General features: G+C 48.4%; 1 protein-coding gene across 1 annotated transcript in view; it reads right to left on the reverse strand.

Moving 5' to 3' along the window:
• PRMT3 (protein arginine methyltransferase 3) overlaps window positions 1-12,193 on the reverse strand; it is a 251,556-nt gene extending 239,363 nt beyond the window's left edge. Inside the window, exons 1-2 of the mRNA XM_063946376.1 lie at window positions 11,928-12,193; window positions 7,746-7,857 (exon numbers count right to left, since the gene is read on the reverse strand). Coding sequence (XP_063802446.1) covers window positions 7,746-7,857; window positions 11,928-11,949 — 134 coding nt within the window. The 5' untranslated portion in view covers window positions 11,950-12,193. The remainder of the gene's footprint in view (window positions 1-7,745; window positions 7,858-11,927) is intronic.
• Window positions 12,194-23,144: the final 10,951 nt, after the last annotated feature.

Below are 23,144 nucleotides of genomic sequence, written 5' to 3' on the forward strand. Positions count from 1 at the left end.
TTCGCGACATGACTCTGCCACAAACCCAGCAACAGATCCGCACTTTGCTAGGAATGTGTGGGTACTGCCGAAACTGGATCCCAGGGTTCTCCATACTGGCTTTACCTTTGCAAGAGATGGTCTTGTCAAACAAACCAGATCGGATTTCGCACACAGATGAGTCCGAACTGGCATTTGAGAGACTCAAACAGTGCCTATCACAGGCACCAGCATTAGGTATGCCAGATTATGGGAAACCCTTTGAATTGTACGGTACGGAGAGTGCTGGGTGTGCGGCAGGTGTTTTAACCCAGAGACATGGTGATGCCAGCAGGCCGGTAGCCTACTACAGTGCACAGTTGGACACCGTAGCACGGTCTCTCCCCACATGCTTGCGAAGTGTTGCAGCAATAGCATTGCTAGTGAGTAAAAGCGAAGATGTAGTGTTAGGACACAACCTGACCATCCATACACCTCATGCAGTGTCAGCCTTACTGAATTCTGCCCAAACCAGACACGTCTCATCAGCACGGTTTACAAGGTGGGAATTAGCACTAATGGCCCCTGTAAACATCACCATAAGGAGATGCAGCGCACTAAATCCTGCAACGTATCTCCCAGGTGTGCCTGGACAGGCACAAAGGGTGGAGGATGAGAGTGATGGTGAAGGAGGATTTAGTATAGACACTGACACACATAATTGTATGGAATATTTGAACCAAACTTTCACTGCAAGGCCCGACATTAGTGACAACCCACTGGAAGGCGTAGATTTTACTTTTTACACTGACGGTAGTTGCCACAGACAGACTGACTCGGGAGACTTGTGTACTGGATACGCAGTCGTAGATGACAAAGGTATCATAGAAGCCGAACCCCTGGGCCCACCACACTCAGCACAAGTTGCTGAGCTGGTCGCCCTAACCAGAGCGTGTGAATTGGCTAAGGGTAGGTCAGCCAATATCTACACGGATTCTAGGTATGCCTTTGGAGTAGTGCATGATTTCGGGGCCCTATGGCGCCTCAGAAATTTCATGACGGCAGCTGGCACACCCGTGGCGCATGCGACCCACATCAAAAGACTTCTAACAGCGATACAGGAACCTGACAGAGTGGCTGTTATCAAGTGCAAAGCCCACACGTACAGTCAAGACCCAGTGTCACTTGGTAACCGCCGGGCAGACGAAGCTGCTAAATCAGCAGCCAGCACCCCCATACAGACAGATATCACACAACTGATGGTATTCAATACCGTCAACACACAAAAACTAAGTGAAATGCAAAATTTGTGTTCTCCACAGGAAAAGGCAGTCTGGAGGTCAAAGGGGTATGGCCAGGAGTCTTCAGGACTCTGGACAGGGTAAGCCAGTAGCTCCCAGAGCATACCTTCCAAGTTTAGCTGAGGCGGCACATGGTCTGACTCATCTGGGCAAAGAGGGAATGTGTAAGCTGGTAAGAGCCTACTGGTGCGCGCCAGGATTCTCTTCTCATGCGGGTAAGAGAGCAATGACATGTGTTACCTGCTTGAGGAAGAATATTGGAAAGTCAATACCAACAGAACCATCCCATATCCCGCCAACAGACGGCCCTTTTCAGGTAATACAAATTGATTTCACACAGTTGCCACCCTGCAGAAATTTAAAGTATGTGTTGGTTTGTATTGATGTGTTTTCAAATTGGGTAGAAGCATTCCCCGCTACCACAAATACTGCTACATTTACTGCAAAGAAAATTGTGCAGGAATTTGTGTGCAGATATGGTATCCCTAGGATAATTGAAAGTGATAGGGGTACCCATTTTACAGGTGAAGTCTTTCAGGTTATGTGCAAACTAATGGGCATACTCCGTACCGCCCACAGGCGAGTGCGAAAGTGGAAAGAGTAAACAGCACTATTAAGAACAAGCTGAGCAAGGTGATGGCTGAAACTGGATTGTTGTGGCCAGAAGCTTTGCCACTTGTATTGTACAGCATCAGAACCACTCCCAGGTCCCCTCTTAACCTATCACCCTTTGAGATTCTTTTTGGTCGACAACCCCATGTAATGATTGACCCCCAGGATGATTTGAAATGCAATAATGAAGTAACTGTAAAATATTTGGTTAAGATGAGCAAGCAGTTGAGGAATCAAAACAGCAATCTAAAGCTAGCGATTCCTGACCTGCCAGACAGTAATTGTCATGACATTGAACCTGGGGATTATGTAATGATTCGAAATTTTCTACGCTCAGGTTGCCTTATTGACCGGTGGGAAGGACCGTACCAAGTCTTACTAACCAGCACGACAGCATTGAAGGTTGCCGAGAGAGAGACTTGGGTCCACTCGTCCCACTGTAAGAAGGTCGCTGACCCAGAGAAAGCCCGTGACAAAGAGCAGTGTGTGGAGGAAATCGTATCACTGGAGTGCCTGTTCCGGGAAGGTTGAGAGGCAGGACTGTTGTCACGGCACCTGAGCACAAAGAACTACAAGACCAGAGGCGGTTGTCGCACCAAATTTCTTTTTCCTTTTTATTATTCTCTCCATCTCCCATTACCCTCCTTTCCCCCTTCCTTGCTCCTTTTTCTCTCCCCTTAGCAAGATGGACTTACCCCAAGAGACTGCATTCCGGGTTTTCCTGTTGACCCTGTTGTTGACCAGAGCAGTCTGTTTCGGTGAGAGTACCAGAGAGGTCGAGAAAGGATCTGGAATGGGTTCTGATGGCAAGGACGGATTGATAGAATTCCAAGAGCAACACATTCACCGAGCAAAGGCGAGTATCAGAAAATGATCTGGTAGTCACGAAACTAGGAGGCATTGTGAAGGGTTATTGGCTGAGGAAAATTGTATTTGTAGAAACTGTGAAAACATAGTTGAGGACGGGTGCATCCAGAGATGTCAGTCCAGCCTTAATATCAACATGGACCGTCATCCATTGAGCGACTATCACTCATTAATGGGTAAGGTTTTAAACCAAACAGAATGCTGGGTGTGCTCACAAGTACCTCAAGGCCAGAGCAAGTCAGGACTAGTACCGTATCCCTTAACAATAGATGAGGTACTTGAATTAAGGGGTGGGAGACCGGTGGACAAGAAATTTAATATTTCTAGGCCCTCTAGTATGAAGCTCCACCAATATCATGTGGATAGATCCTTAGTATGTTTCAACATTTCCAATCCCCGAAAGCCGGGAAATTGGGAAGTGACATGGAATAACCAAACCATGGCATTTTCACACAGAGCCGATAGAATGCCCGTATACTCAGAACTTATACGCCAAATAGCCGACGGTGGAAGATATTTTCGGTATAGGTATACTCTAGGAAGTAGAACCATGCGGGTTGGAGAAGTATCTCCAGGGTACTGTGCGCATATCATACAGCCTGATACGTGTACTGAACAGATGAGAGACTTAGGGATAGGATTTTTCACCTGGAAGGTTTGCAATATGGTAATGTCATATTCTGTCCCATATGTTCTCCCCGATGATGCATATTTCATATGCGGGAGGAAGGCGTATAAGTGGCTTGCCCCAAACTCAGAGGGATTGTGTTACATTGGAAGAGTGTTGCCAGAAGTAATGACCATAACCCATAATAAGATGAAAGACGTTCACCGCAATGCTCAAGCTCCTTACACTCATACTCATTATGAACACATCGTTAAGAGACACCTTATAGATAGGACAGAGCACGCAGCCTCTGATTTGATCCACGAATCCACCGGGATTCAATTCCTACTCGCGTTAGATATCACCCGTACCGCCAGAGGAATTATAAATTTTAGGTATATTCATGCGCTAGCGAACCTGATAGACAATATCACCGAGATGTATGATGACACCTTCAGGTATACTGGGAGGGAATTGCAAGCTTACAAAACGGAACTGATCCAGCACAGGATGGTTCTCAATTACATCACAGCGGTGACAGGCGGGTATTGTGTCACCCTAGCAACTCAGTATGGTGTGAAGTGCTGCACGTACATTACAAACAGCACTGATGACCCCACCGAGGTCATAGATCAAAAGATGGACGTTATCTTGCAATTAAAATGGGAGTTCCGAAGGAGACACAACCTTACCCTTACTGCTGTGAGTAATGAACTGACCGGCTGGGTCTCATGGTTGAACCCACACAATTGGTTCTCTGGTTTAGGAGAATGGGCTCAAAATGTTATCGTGAGTGTAGGAAAGTTTCTCCTTTGTATCCTGGGAGTTGTCATAATGATTGGTTTGATATTTAGATGTGTTCGATTTTTAACGCAGCGCAAGCGCAGTACCAAAGTGATGAGTTTGAGGAGCGGGGGCATTGTTACACAAACTAGTTTAATTTATGACCCATCAATTGAGACAATGTTGTGATAAAATGTGATTCCACGGTCCGTTTCTTTCACCCGTTTATCCTTTGTTTTTCTCCCAAGCAAAAATACATCAATTCGGAAGAAGACTTTGATGGACATTCTACAGACTTTGATGGACATTCTAAAGACTTTTAAAGACTTTTTATGGACACTTGAAAGACTTTGATTACCACCCACAGCAAGGATACACCCATCCGGACAAGACTTCAACCAACACCCAAGGACGATTGCACACATTATGTGAATATATTTGTGATATGTTTCTTATCTTCATCTCTACAATCTTCAGGTAGTATCACACATAGTCGACAGGTGATATCCACATATTAGCATTCACATGTTTTTCCCCCTCCATGTATCATCAACTAAATGTGCACCTCATTTGTTGGAACAAGAAGCCGAAAAGAGCTCGGTAGTGTTTGTTGGCCCACTTACAGACCCTTAATACGGGATAAGAAGGATTTAATGTATACTTCGCAATACCTCGAAGCTTATCTAGAACATGTACGGCACGATGATACATGCCCCTCAGACATGAAGTTCATACATGCATGCTTTTACTATCCCACTAGGTCATCCATTTCCTGCCTACTCCTCTCTTCCTACCACCCAATCATTTATAGGTATTGTATTGTATTGTATATTTTTCTGTTTAATGTTTAGATAGTGGCAGTTATTGTTGACTGCCAAAGGGTGGACTGTCAAAGTCGAAAAATATCATAATGCATATGCCTTGTACATGCCCGCTGCTCGTGCACTCAGTCCGCCGTGCGTGCACATATCCGCAATTTGCGTAAGATCGCTCCGGCGATCATGCGCATGATATGGGTATTTACGGCGGAGTTTGTGAGCGTGTAGCGTGTTATTAGAACATAGCATATTTAACCCAAATAGCGTATATTGTAGATATAGTTCCCCTAGACCATGTCAGAGAGTATTGATAGTTTAAACAGTTCCTGGAAAGAGAGATTCCTCTTTGCATGATAGGAAGGGTCAGATAAAGGTTGGAAGGTGATGTCTAGTATCCAGCTGTAGGGTATTTTGAGAGTAACATTCCGGTGTTAGTTAGAGAAAGATCGCTTGCTCCTGCGTATAGTTATGTACAAAAGTAGATTATGAACATTAACTGTATTTACTGTAAATTACATATGCGGCGGGAATCCGGAGGATACCACCCACAAGAGCAGTTGGAAGGGACATCGCCCACCTTTTCAAATCCACCTATGACCTTTACTGTAATGTGGAGACAGATCTCTGTGTCCAATGAACAATGAGATTACAGTGACCATTGTATTGTGTATGCATGTTGTGTATAAAAGGACCATTGTTGCCTGGCCGGTCAGAGGACTCTAAACGCTATCTGTATGACCAGCGGAGGACCGGATTCGGGTTGCGCTTGCGAATATTCTCACGTACGTACATTCTCTGTAGCCATTATTCTGTTTAGATTTACTTGTTAGCCTGTAGTGTATAAATTGTATTGTTTTATCTTTTGGAATCAATCCACGGTGGCCTTAGAACCCTGTGGTTTCAACTACAAAACAGTGTTGTGTTTTCAGTTTCCTGCATGGGCTTTAAAGTAGTTTAACCTGTTTAAGGTGTATAAGCATTGTTAAGGTGTACGCACTGCGGATACTTTGTATCGCCAGCGCTACTTAAGGTTTAAAGGTATAACATCGTTGCAGTACTTTGCTGCCAAAGGTTTAAAGTATAAGCATATCATTACATTGTATCATTAACAAGGTTTAAAGGTTATTAATTGTGTGTGCGCTCGCTGTGTGTACTCCGTACACTCAGCGCAGCGTGCGTACGCCAAGTGCGTACCACGTGCAGGACTCTGTACGCAAATAGCGTACAAAGTGCGTAGCACGTGCACGTAGTCTAGCGGCCATAGCGCCTCAACGGTAATAGTGTACAAAGGGGTATAGCTTTGCGGTCTAAGATAATATCGACATTATCACAAGGAACCTCCACCATGCTTCACTGTTGCCTGCAGTGGATGTAGTTACATTGCCGGAGAAGGGATCCTGTCGGTCAGTATAACGACGCCAGAATCCTGACCACTGACAGTGCCGCCAACCGGAACCCAGGCTAACAGGGGCTATTCCTACTAGTGGGTGTCCATGACACCTAGAGAGTGGGAATAGAACCACTAGAGAGCACAGTGAGCCACCGAGCCCGCAGTGTGGCGAGTGCCGCGAGCCCGCAAGGGACTTCGTTGTGCTCGCCCGCCTAACGGAATTCTAGCGGCCGGGATCCTGGCATCGGTATACTGACCGCCGGGATCCCGGCCGCCAGCATCCTATATCCAGCGCGCCTGCGGACACTCATTATTTTACCGCTTTCCAGCCCTTCGGCAAACAAACTGCCTTTTGTTACAGCCAAACACAATTTGACGCATCACTCCAGAGGACCTGCTGCTTTTTTCTGCACCCCAGTTCCTGTGTTTTCGTGCATAGTTAAGTCGCTTGGCCTTGCTTCCACATGGAAGATATGGCTTTTTGACCACAATTCTTCCATGAAGACCACTTCTGGCCTGACTTCTCCAAACAGTAGATGGGTGTACCTGGGTCTCACTGGTTTCTGTCAGTTCTGAGCTGACGGCACTGCTGCACATCTTCCGATTTCGAAGGGAAGTAAGCATGATGTGTCCTTTATCTGATGCACTAATGAGCCCTACACAAAGCGCGATGTGCCGCCGAGGTGCCCGACAGCCCATACGGCCGACGGACGACTCGGCGTCTAATATGAACGACATTGTCCATACTGGCATGCATGTATAAACGAGCCGGCACCAATGACGAAAGAGAGCGCAGGGCCGCGCATCGTTGGTGAATACACACTGGACGATATGAACGAGTTCTCGTTCAAACGTTCAGTTGGATCTTTAAGTGTGTAGGGCCTATATGTTTCCTTGGCCAACCTCAACGTTGCCTGTTTCTTTGTGCTTCAATGCTGAGATACTGTATATAGGCAGGTACTTACCCATCATGCAGTACCGTACTGTACCGGCCACAAAGGTACAGTTGGAGGGTATGGATATGGCCACATCTTCGAGTCTGTCTGGGATAATATGAAGACACACAAGGATTTAAGCAAGCTACATCCACAGAAGATTTGTGGTTAGGATTCAAGGATGATTGGAACAACCTCCCTGTGGAGTTCCTTCAAAAACTGTGTGCAAGTGTACCTAGGAGAATTGATGCTGTTTTGAAGTCAAGCGGTGGTCACGCCAAATATAGATTTGATTTAGATTTATGTTCACTCCCTTTGTATATTTATAAAAAATAAACTAGTAACACTTCTATGTGTGAAAGCATTCTTACTCTGCAGCATTTTTTCCACACCTGCCTAAAACTTTTGCACAGTACTGTAGGTTACATGTCCCATCTGATGACACCAGGCCCTAAGTGATTCCAGGACAAATACCTCTCACAGAACAGGCAGCGGACCTCTCTTTTAACATCGTCATCTTCCCAAGCATCATCATCCTCGCACTCCACCAATTCCGGGACATCATCAAACTCTTCATCCTCAAAAGCTGACAAAACAAAACACTCTCTGTATAACACTCGTCTGACGGAGGGCGGAGACGGTCCCTGGGTACAGCACCCGTCTGATGGAGGGGGGAGACGGTCCCTGGGTACAGCACCCGTCTGACAGGGGGGAAGACGGTCCCTAGGTACAGCACCCGTCTGACAGGGGGGAAGACGGTCTCGGTGTACAACACCCGTGGGGGGACGGTCTCGGTGTACAACACCCGTGGGGGGACGGTCTCGGTGTACAACACCCGTGGGGGGACGGTCTCGGTGTACAACACCCGTGGGGGGACGGTCTCGGTGTACAACACCCGTGTGACGGAGGGGGACAGTCTCTCTGTATAAGGGTAAGGGGACACGGTCTGTGCATATAACACCAGTGTGACAGGAGGTACAGGGTCTCTCGGTATAAGGGTAAGGGGAGATGGTCTCTCTGTATACCAGCTGTGTGACAGGGGGAGACAGTCTCTGTGTATACCAGCTGTGTGACAGGGGGAGACAGTCTCTGTGTATAACACCTGTGTGACGGAAGGCAGACAGTCTGTGTATAACACCCGTGTGACGGAAGGCAGACAGTCTCTGTGTATAACACCCGTGTGACAGAGGGAGACTGTCTCTGTGCATAACACCCGTGTGATGGAAGGGACACAGTCTCTGTGCATAACACCCGTGTGACGGAAGGGAGGCAGTCTCTGTGCATAACACCCGTGTGACGGAAGGGAGGCAGTCTCTGTGCATAACACCCGTGTGACAGAAGGGAGGCAGTCTCTGTGCATAACACCCGTGTGACGGTAGGGAGGCAGTCTCTGTGCATAACACCCGTGTGACGGAAGGGGGACAGTCTCTGTGGACAGTCTCTGTGCATAACACCCATGTGACGGAAGGGGGACAGTCTCTGTGTATAACACCCGTGTGACGGAAGGGGAACAGTCTCTGTGGACAGTCTCTGTGCATAACACCCGTGTGACGGAAGGGAGACGGTCTCTGTGCATAACACTCGTGTGATGGGGGAGAGAGTCTCTGTGTATAACACCCGTGTGTCGAAGGGGGACAGTCTCTGTGTATAACACCCGTGTGTCGATGGGGGACAGTCTCTGTGTATAACACCCGTGTGTCGATGGGGGACAGTCTCTGTGTATAACACCCGTGTGTCGATGGGGGACAGTCTCTGTGTATAACACCCGTGTGATGGGGGAGACAGTCTCTGTGTATAACACCCGTGTGATGGGGGAGACAGTCTCTGTGTATAACACCCGTGTGATGGGGGAGACAGTCTCTGTGTATAACACCCGTGTGATGGGGGAGACAGTCTCTGTGTATAACACCCGTGTGATGGGGGAGACAGTCTCTGTGTATAACACCCGTGTGATGGGGGAGACAGTCTCTGTGTATAACACCCGTGTGATGGGGGAGACAGTCTCTGTGTATAACACCCGTGTGATGGGGGAGACAGTCTCTGTGTATAACACCCGTGTGATGGGGGAGACAGTCTCTGTGTATAACACCCGTGTGATGGGGGAGACAGTCTCTGTGTATAACACCCGTGTGATGGGGGAGACAGTCTCTGTGTATAACACCCGTGTGATGGGGGAGACAGTCTCTGTGTATAACACCCGTGTGATGGGGGAGACAGTCTCTGTGTATAACACCCGTGTGATGGGGGAGACAGTCTCTGTGTATAACACCCGTGTGATGGGGGAGACAGTCTCTGTGTATAACACCCGTGTGATGGGGGAGACAGTCTCTGTGTATAACACCCGTGTGATGGGGGAGACAGTCTCTGTGTATAACACCCGTGTGATGGGGGAGACAGTCTCTGTGTATAACACCCGTGTGATGGGGGAGACAGTCTCTGTGTATAACACCCGTGTGATGGGGGAGACAGTCTCTGTGTATAACACCCGTGTGATGGGGGAGACAGTCTCTGTGTATAACACCCGTGTGATGGGGGAGACAGTCTCTGTGTATAACACCCGTGTGATGGGGGAGACAGTCTCTGTGTATAACACCCGTGTGATGGGGGAGAGAGTCTCTGTGTATAACACCCGTATGATGGGGGAGAGAGTCTCTGTGTATAACACCCGTGTGTCGGAGGGGACAGTCTCTGTGTATAACACCCGTGTGACCGGGGGAGACGGTCTCTGTGTATAACACGGTCTCTCTGCCTAAGGGTAAGGGGAGATGGTCTCTCTGTATAAGGGTAAGGGGAGATGGTCTCTGTATAAGGGTAAGGGGAGATGGTCTCTGTATAAGGGTAAGGGGAGATGGTCTCTGTATAAGGGTAAGGGGAGATGGTCTCTGTGTATAACACCCGTGTGGCAGGGAGAGAGAGAGGTGGGCGGCCTGTGTGTATAAGGAGAGACTGTCTCTGTATATAACACCCGTGTGACAGGGAAGGGAGGTGTGCGGCCTGTGTGTATAAGGAGAGACTGTCTCTGTGTATAACACCCGTGCAGCAGGGAGAGAGAGAGAGGAGGGCGGCCTGTGTGTACAAGGAGAGACTGTCTCTGTGTATAACACCCGTGTGACAGGGAAGGGAGGTGGGCGGCCTGTGTGTATAAGGAGAGACTGTCTCTGTGTATAACACCCGTGCAGCAGGGAGAGAGAGAGGAGGGCGGCCTGTGTGTATAAGGAGAGACTGTCTCTGTGTATAACACCCGTGTGACAGGGAAGGGAGGTGGGCGGCCTGTGTGTATAAGGAGAGACTGTCTCTGTGTATAACACCCGTGTAGCAGGGAGAGAGAGAGGTGGGCGGCCTGTGTGTATAAGGAGAGACTGTCTCTGTATATAACACCCGTGTAGCAGGGAGAGAGAGAGGTGGGCGGCCTCTGTGTATAAGGAGAGACTGTCTCTGTGTATAACACCCGTGTGACAGGGAAGGGAGGTGGGCGGCCTGTGTGTATAAGGAGAGACTGTCTCTGTATATAACACCCGTGTAGCAGGGAGAGAGAGAGGTGGGCGGCCTGTGTGTATAAGGAGAGACTGTCTCTGTGTATAACACCCGTGTGACAGGGAAGGGAGGTGGGCGGCCTGTGTGTATAAGGAGAGACTGTCTCTGTATATAACACCCGTGTAGCAGGGAGAGAGAGGTGGGCGGCCTGTGTGTATAAGGAGAGACTGTCTCTGTGTATAACACCCGTGTAGCAGGGAGAGAGAGAGGTGGGCGGCCTGTGTGTATAAGGAGAGACTGTCTCTGTGTATAACACCCGTGTGACAGGGAAGGGAGGTGGGCGGCCTGTGTGTATAAGGAGAGACTGTCTCTGTGTATAACACCCGTGCAGCAGGGAGAGAGAGAGAGAGGAGGGCGGCCTGTGTGTATAAGGAGAGACTGTCTCTGTGTATAACACCCGTGTAGCAGGGAGAGAGAGGTGGGCGGCCTGTGTGTATAAGGAGAGACTGTCTCTGTGTATAACACCCGTGTAGCAGGGAGAGAGAGAGGTGGGCGGCCTGTGTGTATAAGGAGAGACTGTCTCTGTGTATAACACCCGTGTGACAGGGAAGGGAGGTGGGCGGCCTGTGTGTATAAGGAGAGACTGTCTCTGTGTATAACACCCGTGCAGCAGGGAGAGAGAGAGGAGGGCGGCCTGTGTGTACAAGGAGAGACTGTCTCTGTGTATAACACCCGTGTGACAGGGAAGGGAGGTGGGCGGCCTGTGTGTATAAGGAGAGACTGTCTCTGTGTATAACACCCGTGTGACAGGGAAGGGAGGTGGGCGGCCTGTGTGTATAAGGAGAGACTGTCTCTGTGTATAACACCCGTGTAGCAGGGAGAGAGAGGTGGGCGGCCTGTGTGTATAAGGAGAGACTGTCTCTGTGTATAACACCCGTGTGACAGGGAAGGGAGGTGGGCGGCCTGTGTGTATAAGGAGAGACTGTCTCTGTGTATAACACATGGATGAACACCAGAATGACATCACCACTGGGTATCATGCTATTGCGGCACTACAAGTCCCAGCCTGCCCACGTGCTGGAGGCACAGTCTGCATGTCCTCTGCACCCTTGTACCCCGGATGACAAGCATTCCAGCCTCCGCCCCATACCTCGCCGAACACCCCGGCATCACATCACTCACATGGGTCCGTGTACTGCGCCATGTTCCCGGTGACACGCAAAGACTGTCAGCCCATCAACATCCGGGACCCTGGCACTCCATTGAGCAGCGGACACGCCCACCGAGTGAGGGATTGTGGGGGAGCGCTGGGTGTGTTGTCATGGAGACCAGTGCTGCTGTCAGTCCTCTCCCTCATCTATATTAATTATACTACGTTATTATATCACACCTCAGTCATATCACACCCCAGTGTCCTCCCTATACAGCCAATACACCTCCCCTGTGCCTTCCTGCCCCCCAGCTGCTCTCAGTCCTCTCCTGCATCTATATTATATACTACATCTTATTATATCACACCTCAGTCATATCACACCCCAGTGTCCTCCCTGTACAGCTAATACCCCTCGCCCTGTGCCTTCCTGCCCCCCAGCTGCTCTCAGTCCTCTCCTGCATCTATATTATATACTACATCTTATTATATCACACCTCAGTCATATCACACCCCAGTGTCCTCCCTGTACAGCTAATACCCCTCCCCCTGTGCCTTCCTGCCCCCCAGCTGCTGTCAGTCCTCTCCTGCATCTATATTATATACTACATCTTATTATATCACACCTCAGTCATATCACACCCCAGTGTCCTCCCTGTACAGCTAATACCCCTCCCCCTGTGCCTTCCTGCCCCCCAGCTGCTGTCATTCCTCTCCCTCATCTATATTATATACTACATCTTATTATATGACACCTCAGTCATATCACACCCCAGTGTCCTCCCTATACAGCCAATACCCCTCCCCCTGTGCCTTCCTGCCCCCCAGCTGCTCTCAGTCCTCTCCTGCATCTATATTATATACATCTTATTATATCACACCTCAGTCATATCACACCCCAGTGTCCTCCCTATACAGCTAATACCCCTCCCCCTGTGCCTTCCTGCCCCCAGCTGCTGTCAGTCCTCTCCTGCATCTATATTATATACTACATCTTATTATATCACACCTCAGTCATATCACACCCCAGTGTCCTCCCTCTATACAGCCAGAGTGGGAGATTGTGGACTGCATTTGGAACCACCCCCCTCTAGAAATCCTGCAGTTGCCTCTGCTATGCCCCGCCTGCAGACTCAGTTTAGAAAATGTGCCAGGGGAGCCGGGTGCATTCTGTTGCTCTCCAGAGGGTTTTCTTCAGAACTTTTATTTAGTTTTTTATTTTCAGGTAGTCCTGGCTGGCAACCAGTCTACCTGCGTCGTGGGACTTAGGGGGGAAACCGAACCAACCTCCCTAGGGTTAATTGTTCATAATTCCCGCTGACAGGACATTAAGCTTCTGAGGCTCTGTTTCACATACCACACTGTGGGCGGGATGTACTAAAGGGAAAATGCGGAAAAAAAAAAAGTTTTCAGGGGTTTTATTGCATTTTCGTATGTACTAACATCCGACTGCCGTGTTTTCGCCGCACAGGGTATCGCCATCTATAGAAGCCTATGGGCTTCTTATTGCCGGCCGCCGCAACCCGCCGCCCCCCGCCGCAGATTCCCCTCCCCCCCCCCCCCCCCCCCCCGGCATACCTTTCTCCAGGACGCCTGGTCCCGGAAGGTAATCTCCTCCTTCCCCTAGCAACGCAGACAGAGGTCCTTCCGGCTGCAGGGAGGAAGAGGCGCCAGGGACAGCCTGCTGCCTTGTTCCCTGCATCTGAGGAGAGCCCACGGAGGTGACAGAGACCCCTCGCACACCACCTTACAGGTATCGCGGGGGGCCTCCGTCACCGCATTGTGATGTTGATCGCATATGTTAGTACTGGTGATGAGCGGGTTCGGATCCTCGGGATCCGAACCCGCCCGAACTTCACCTTTTTTTCCACGGGTCCGAGCAACTCGGATCCTCCCGCCTTGCTCAGTTAACCCGAGCGCGCCCGAACGTCATCATCCCGCAGTCGGATTCTCGCGAGATTCGTATTTTATATAAGGAGCCGCACGTCGCCGCCATTTTTCACTCGTGCATTGGAGATGATCGTGAGAGGACGTGGCTGGCGTCCTCTCAGTTTCTATATTCAGTGGGCTGCAAATATCTGCTCAGTGTGCTGCAAATATCTGTGCTCAGTGTGCTGCAAATATCTGTGCTCAGTGTGCTGCAAGTGCAAATATCTACGTTCTCTGGCTGAAAAACGCTCCATATCTGTGCTGCATTGTAGTATATAGTAGAAGGACAGTGCAGAATTTTGCTGACCACCAGTATAACTATATATATAGCAGTACGGTACAGTAGTCCACTGCTCTACCTCTGTGTCGTCAAGTATACTATCCCATCCATACCTGTGGTGCATTTCAGTTTTGCACAGTTTGCTGACCACCAGTATATATAATATATAGCAGTACGGTACAGAAGGCCACTGCTCTATCTACCTCTGTGTCGTCAAGTATACTATCCCATCCATACCTGTGGTGCATTTCAGTTTTGCACAGTTTGCTGACCACCAGTATATATAATATATAGCAGTACGGTACAGAAGGCCACTGCTCTACCTACCTCTGTGTCGTCAAGTATACTATCCATCCATACCTGTGGTGCATTTCAGTTTTGCACAGTTTGCTGACCACCAGTATATATAATATATAGCAGTACGGTACAGTAGGCCACTGCTCTACCTACCTCTGTGTCGTGAAGTATACTATCCATCCATACCTGTGGTGCATTTCAGTTTTGCACAGTTTGCTGACCACCAGTATATATAATATATAGCAGTACGGTACAGAAGGCCACTGCTCTACCTACCTCTGTGTCGTCAAGTATACTATCCATCCATACCTGTGGTGCATTTCAGTTTTGCACAGTTTGCTGACCACCAGTATATAATATATAGCATTAAGGTACAGAAGGCCACTGCTGTACCTACCTCTGTGTCGTCAAGTATACTATCCATCCATACCTGTGGTGCATTTCAGTTTTGCACAGTTTGCTGACCACCAGTATATATAATATATAGCAGTACGGTACAGTAGGCCACTGCTCTGCCTACCTCTGTGTCGTGAAGTATACTATCCATCCATACCTGTGGTGCATTTCAGTTTTGCACAGTTTGCTGACCACCAGTATATATAATATATAGCAGTACGGTACAGAAGGCCACTGCTCTACCTACCTCTGTGTCGTCAAGTATACTATCCATCCATACCTGTGGTGCATTTCAGTTTTGCACAGTCTGCTGACCACCAGTATATATAATATATAGCAGTACGGTACAGTAGGCCACTGCTCTACCTACCTCTGTGTCGTCAAGTATACTATCCATGCATACCTGTGGTGCATTTCAGTTTTGCACAGTTTGCTGACCACCAGTATATATAATATATAGCAGTACGGTACAGTAGGCCACTGCTCTACCTACCTCTATGTCGTCAAGTATACTATCCATCCATACCTGTGGTGCATTTCAGTTTTGCACAGTTTGCTGACCACCAGTATATATAATATATAGCAGTACGGTACAGTAGGCCACTGCTCTACGTACCTCTGTGTCGTCAAGTATACTATCCATCCATACCTGTGGTGCATTTCAGTTTTGCACAGTTTGCTGACCACCAGTATATATAATATATAGCAGTACGGTACAGTAGGCCACTGCTCTACCTACCTCTGTGTCATCAAGTATACTATCCATCCATACCTGTGGTGCATTTCAGTTTTGCACAGTTTGCTGACCACCAGTATATATAATATATAGCAGTACTTCCAGAAAATGTGGAGAAGATGATGTTCATCAAAATGAATTATAATCAATTCCTCCGTGGAGACATTCACCAGCAATTGCCTCCTGAAAATACACAGGGACCTGAGATGGAGGATTCCAGTGGGGACGAATTAATAATCTGTGAGGAGGGGGATGTACACAGTGAAAGGGGTGAGGAAGAGGAGGAGGTGGACATCTTGCCTCTGTAGAGCCAGTTTGTGCAAGGAGAGATTGATTGCTTATTTTTTTGGTGGGGGCCCAAACCAACCAGTCATTTCAGTCACAGTCGTGTAGCAGACCCTGTCGCTGAAATGATGGGTTTGTTAAAGTGTGCATGTCCTGTTTATACAACATAAGGGTGGGTGGGAGGGCCCAAGGACAATTCCATCTTGCACCTCTTTTTTCTTTCATTTTTCTTTGCATCATGTGCTGTTTGGGGACTATTTTTGGAAGTGCCATCCTGTCTGACACTGCAGTGCCACTCCTAGATGGGCCAGTTGTTTGTGTCGGCCACTTGGGTCGCTTAGCTTAGACACACAACTACCTCATTGCGCCTCTTTTTTTCTTTGCATCATGTGCTGTTTGGGGACTATTTTTTTGAAGTGCCATCCTGTCTGACACTGCAGTGCCACCCCTAGATGGGCCAGGTGTTTGTGTCGGCCACTTGGGTCGCTTAGCTTAGTCACACAGCTACCTCATTGCGCCTCTTTTTTTCTTTGCATCATGTGATGTTTGGGGACTATATTTTGAAGTGCCATCCTGTCTGACACTGCAGTGCCACTCCTAGATGGGCCAGGTGTTTGTGTCGGCCACTTGGGTCGCTTAGCTTAGTCATCCAGTGACCTCGGTGCAAATTTTAGGACTAAAAATAATATTGTGAGGTGTTCCGAATAGACTGAAAATGAGTGGAAATTAACTAATGCAGAGGGCTGACCACTGTTTCTGGCTAAAGGATATATTTGGTAACTAATGCAGAGGGCTGACCACTGTTTCTAGCTAAAGGATATATTTGGTAACTAATGCAGAGGGCTGACCACTGTTTCTAGCTAAAGGATATATTTGATAACTAATGCAGAGGGCTGACCACTGTTTCTAGCTAAAGGATATATTTGGTAAATTGTTAAGTGGATTAATATCTGTAGTCAGCAAAAACTTTGTAATTGACTGTGTTTAGTGATCTCACATTTGGTAGTGATTAACACCTTTTGGAGGAGGGTTGCTGTGTGGGGGAGGGGGTTGTAATCACAAGGAGCTTGTGTTTGTAGACTTACTTAACCAGTACAGCATAGGACGCCAGGCCTATTAGGACGCTGCAGTGGCTAGTTATTAAGTGGCAGCTAATATCAATAGCAGTGTTATACCTGTGTTAAACAGAAGGCAAACAAACTAATAAGATAACAAACGACTGCATTACAACCTAAATACTCTGGAACTTTATGTGGCCTCTCCTCGCCTCAAACATGAGAACACCAAGACCAGGCTTACCACCTCTCTGGCTGAGAACATCAAGTCTGCCCCTGGGCCTAACCATCAAGATGAACAGGGAACTGTGGGGGAAGAGGACCAGGATCAGCAGGGACATCACCATTGCGTCTGAGTATGCCCCCCACATTCTTCTTCCCACCCGTACTAAGATCTGATCAAAATGTTATCCCACTCCTACTTCTGCCACTAGTTACCTGCTATTTTTTGTTTTGTTTTGTTTTTTCCTCTTCATTGCTCGCTTCCACCCCACCATGTGTTTTCCTGTAATGTTTACATCCACTGATTGCACACCTTTCCATTGTGCCCTACATGCAGGGTACATCATACTGCTACATAAGCATCAGTTTTCCAATATATGAACTTGGCCTTGTATGGCTCACCTTCCACAGTGTAACCTTCAAAGTGCGCCCAACATGGCTGCCCCATATGGTACACTTGTGGATGGGATGAAAAATACATGGACCTTGTGGTTTTGTTGGAACCCTACTCTAAACTGTAGGACTCTGAAATCACCCCCATTTTGTGTCATCTCTTCTAGGGGTAGACTATTCCACCCTGGGTAATCCTACGCGGAGCGCTCAAGATGGCTGCTGCACTTGGTACCTGTGAGGGTAGAATACACACCCTTGGAAGTTATTACCCAAAATACCTATACCAATCCTGCATTATGCTTTCTGTGTGCTTAAGGTTATTCTTTTATGTCTGTGTTGCTTGTCTATTGTTGTATTACTTAAATCCTCTGTATCATGTGTATTGTTTTTGATGTCTGTAAAGCGCCTTGAGTCCTGTTGGAGAAAGAGCGCTATATAAATAAAATTATTATTATTATTATTATTGAGGTTAATAATACTATGGGATCAAAATGACCACCAAATTCTATGATTTAAGCTGTTTTTGAGTTTTTTTTGTAAAAAAACACCCAAATCCAAAACACACCCGAATCCGACAAAAAATTTTCAGGGAGGTTTTGCCAAAACGCGTCCGAATCCAAAACACGGCCGCGGAACCGAATCCAAAACCAAAACCCGAAAAATTTCCGGTGCACATCACTAGTTAGTACATATGTGATCAACATCGCTGCGAGGGGCGGCGATGTATGTTACTACATCTCGACCTGTGAGCTCACAGGCCAACAGCACGCCGCCACCCTCTAACATGCTGAATATGACGACCAATGCGGTGTTTTCACCGGGGTCCCAGTTAGCGGGTCCCCAGTGTCATGTGGCGGCTGAAGGGCGCGGCGGTCACGGGCTGCGAGCTGCGGTGCCCGCCTCAGACCCCAAGACTGGCAATTTCAAGAGGGTGAGATGCTTCCTTATATATACACTAAATGTGTTTGTAAAAAGGTTATAGCCAGTATAAATAACAGGATGGGACTGCATACCATTGAAGGGGCGGGGCTTCCCTGAGAGCGGGACCAGCGGCTGAAAGGCGCCATTTCCAGCTGCTGCTGACTGAAAGGTTGCACGAGAGAGCTCCTCTACAGACCTTGCCGAACACCTATAGTACTGGTACCAGGGGGTTATAGAGAAGGGGGATCATATCAGCGGTGATTCATTGCTTCAACTACTATAGATAGATAGATAAGATATATACATACATATATTATTTCTAGGGGAGTACTGCTTGCCTGGATATTGTGTGCAGGTCCAATTCCTCTCTGTGTCACTCCAGTAGGGCTGTCTGGGGTGCGGGTGCTGTCTCACTGTTTGTGTTGTCACTGCACTGTATTTGTCATAACTCTGTGTGTTTCTGCAATAACATGTCTGGGAAAAAGGCTGTGTGTCCTTCATGTAATACTAAGTTTACTCCCTCCCCAGATGGGTCTCTTCTGTGTAATCAATATTCCATACCCTCTAAGGGTAGTAGTATGCAGGAACCAGAATGGTTAGAATCAGTCAAGAGCATGATTCGTAACATTAATACAGAGTTGTCCATGGCTAGACAAGAACGACAGTCCCTAAAACAGATGGTAGATAATAAGAATTTACTTACCGATAATTCTATTTCTCATAGTCCGTAGTGGATGCTGGGGACTCCGAAAGGACCATGGGGAATAGCGGCTCCGCAGGAGACTGGGCACAAAGTAAAAGCTTTAGGACTAGCTGGTGTGCACTGGCTCCTCCCCCTATGACCCTCCTCCAAGCCTCAGTTAGGATACTGTGCCCGGACGAGCGTACACAATAAGGAAGGATTTTGAATCCCGGGTAAGACTCATACCAGCCACACCAATCACACCGTACAACTTGTGATCTGAACCCAGTTAACAGCATGATAACAGAAGGAGCCTCTGAAAAGATGGCTCACAACAACAATAACCCGATTTTTGTAACAATAACTATGTACAAGTAATGCAGACAATCCGCACTTGGGATGGGCGCCCAGCATCCACTACGGACTATGAGAAATAGAATTATCGGTAAGTAAATTCTTATTTTCTCTAACGTCCTAGTGGATGCTGGGGACTCCGAAAGGACCATGGGGATTATACCAAAGCTCCCAAACGGGCGGGAGAGTGCGGATGACTCTGCAGCACCGAATGAGAGAACTCCAGGTCCTCCTCAGCCAGGGTATCAAATTTGTAGAATTTAGCAAACGTGTTTGCCCCTGACCAAGTAGCTGCTCGGCAAAGTTGTAAAGCCGAGACCCCTCGGGCAGCCGCCCAAGATGAGCCCACTTTCCGTGTGGAATGGGCTTTTACAGATTTTGGCTGTGGCAGGCCTGCCACAGAATGTGCAAGCTGAATTGTACTACAAATCCAACGAGCAATCGTCTGCTTAGAAGCAGGAGCACCCAGCTTGTTGGGTGCATACAGGATAAACAGCAAGTCAGATTTTCTGACTCCAGCCGTCCTGGAAACATATATTTTCAGGGCCCTGACTACGTCCAGCAACTTGGAATCCTCCAAGTCCCTAGTAGCCGCAGGCACCACAATAGGTTGGTTTAAGTGAAATGCTGAAACCACCTTAGGGAGAAATTGAGGACGAGTCCTCAATTCTGCCCTGTCCGTATGAAAAATTAGGTAAGGGCTTTTATAGGATAAAGCCGCCAATTCTGATACACGCCTGGCTGAAGCCAGGGCTAACAGCATTACCACTTTCCATGTGAGATATTTCAAGTCCACAGTGGTGAGTGGTTCAAACCAATGTGATTTTAGGAATCCCAACACTACATTGAGATCCCAAGGTGCCACTGGAGGCACAAAAGGAGGCTGTATATGCAGTACTCCCTTGACAAACGTCTGAACTTCAGGAACAGAAGCTAGTTCTTTTTGGAAGAATATCGACAGGGCCGAAATTTGAACCTTAATGGACCCTAATTTGAGGCCCATAGACAGTCCTGTTTGCAGGAAATGCAGGAATCGACCCAGTTGAAATTCCTCCGTAGGGGCCTTCCTGGCCTCGCACCACGCAACATATTTACGCCAAATACGGTGATAATGTTGTACGGTTACATCCTTCCTGGCTTTGATCAGGGTAGGGATGACTTCATCCGGAATGCCTTTTTCCTTCAGGATCCGGCGTTCAACCGCCATGCCGTCAAACGCAGTCGCGGTAAGTCTTGGAACAGACATGGTCCCTGCTGGAGCAGGTCCTGTCTTAGAGGTAGAGGCCACGGGTCTTCCGTGAGCATCTCTTGAATTTCCGGGTACCAAGTCCTTCTTGGCCAATCCGGAGCCACGAGTATAGTCTTTACTCCTCTCCTTCTTATGATTCTCAGTACTTTTGGTATGAGAGGAAGAGGAGGGAACACATACACTGACCGGTACACCCACGGTGTTACCAGAGCGTCCACAGCTATTGCCTGAGGGTCCCTTGACCTGGAGCAATATCTGTCCAGTTTTTTGTTGAGGCGAGACGCCATCATGTCCACCTTTGGTTTTTCCCAACGGTTTACAATCATGTGGAAGACTTCTGGGTGAAGTCCCCACTCCCCCGGGTGAAGATCGTGTCTGCTGAGGAAGTCTGCTTGCCAGTTGTCCACTCCCGGAATGAACACTGCTGACAGTGCTATCACATGATTTTCCGCCCAGCGAAGAATCCTTGCCACTTCCGTCATTGCCCTCCTGCTTCTTGTGCCGCCCTGTCTGTTTACGTGGGCGACTGCCGTGATGTTGTCCGACTGGATCAATACTGGCTGACCCTGAAGCAGAGGCCTTGCCTGACTTAGGGCATTGTAAATGGCCCTTAGTTCCAGGATATTTATGTGAAGTGACGTTTCCATGCTTGACCACAAGCCCTGGAAATTTTTTCCCTGTGTGACTGCTCCCCAGCCTCTCAGGCTGGCATCCGTGGTCACCAGGACCCAATCCTGAATGCCGAATCTGCGGCCCTCTAGGAGATGAGCACTCTGTAACCACCACAGGAGAGACACCCTTGTCCTTGGAGACAGGGTTATCCGCTGATGCATTTGAAGATGCGATCCGGACCATTTGTCTAGCAGATCCAACTGAAAAGTTCTTGCGTGGAATCTGCCGAATGGAATCGCTTCGTAAGAAGCCACCATCTTTCCCAGGACCCTTGTGCACTGATGCACTGACACCTGGCCTGGTCTTAGGAGTTTCCTGACTAGGTCGGATAACTCCCTGGCTTTCTCTTCCGGGAGAAACACCTTTTTCTGTACTGTGTCCAGAATCATCCCTAGGAACAGCAGACGTGTCGTCGGAATCAGCTGCGATTTTGGAATATTTAGAATCCATCCGTGCTGTCGTAGTACTATTTGAGATAGTGCTACTCCGACCTCTAACTGTTCTCTGGACCGTGCCCTTATCAGGAGATCGTCCAAGTAAGGGATAATTAAGACGCCTTTTCTTCGAAGAAGAATCATCATTTCGGCCATTACCTTGGTAAAGACCCGGGGTGCCGTGGACAATCCAAACGGCAGCGTCTGAAACTGATAGTGACAGTTCTGTACCACAAACCTGAGGTACCCTTGGTGAGAAGGGCAAATTGGGACATGGAGGTAAGCATCCTTGATGTCCAAAGACACCCTGTAGTCCCCTTCTTCCAGGTTCGCTATCACTGCTCTGAGTGACTCCATCTTGAACTTGAACCTTTTTATGTAAGTGTTCAAGGCTTTCAGATTTAAAATGGGTCTCACCGAGCCGTCCGGCTTCGGTACCACAAACAGCGTGGAGTAATACCCCTTTCCCTGTTGTAGGAGGGGTACCTTGATTATCACTTGCTGGGAATACAGCTTGTGAATGGCTTCCAATACCGCCTCCCTGTCGGGGGTAGACGTTGGTAAAGCAGACTTCAGGAACCGGCGAGGGGGAGACGTCTCGAATTCCAATTTGTACCCCTGAGATACTACCTGCAGGATCCAGGGGTCCACTTGCGAGTGAGCCCACTGCGCGCTGAAATTCTTGAGACGGGCCCCCACCGTGCCTGAGTCCGCTTGTAAGGCCCCAGCGTCATGCTGAGGACTTGGCAGAAGCGGGGGAGGGCTTCTGTTCGTGGGAAGAAGCTGTCTGTTGCAGTCTTTTTCCCCTTCCTCTGCCCCGGGGCAGATAGGAGTGGCCTTTTGCCCGCTTGCCCTTATGGGGACGAAAGGACTGAGCCTGAAAAGACGGTATCTTTTTCTGCTGCGAGGTGACTTGGGGTAAAAAGGTGGATTTCCCAGCCGTTGCCGTGGCCACCAGGTCCGATAGACCGCCCCCAAATAACTCCTCCCCTTTATACGGCAATACTTCCATATGCCGTTTGGAATCCGCATCCCCTGACCACTGTCGCGTCCATAATCCTCTTCTGGCAGAAATGGACATCGCACTTACTCTTGATGCCAGAGTGCAAATGTCTCTCTGTGCATCTCGCATATATAGGAATGCATCCTTTAAATGCTCTATAGTCAATAATATATTGTCCCTGTCCAGGGTATCAATATTTTCAGTCAGGGAATCCGACCAAGCCACCCCAGCACTGCACATCCAGGCTGAGGCGATTGCTGGTCGCAGTATAACACCAGTATGAGTGTATATACTTTTAAGGATATTTTCCAGCCTCCTATCTGCTGGCTCCTTAAGGGCGG

Source organism: Pseudophryne corroboree, chromosome 11, assembly GCF_028390025.1.
Source record: "Pseudophryne corroboree isolate aPseCor3 chromosome 11, aPseCor3.hap2, whole genome shotgun sequence".
NCBI classification, from domain to species: Eukaryota; Metazoa; Chordata; class Amphibia; order Anura; family Myobatrachidae; genus Pseudophryne; species Pseudophryne corroboree.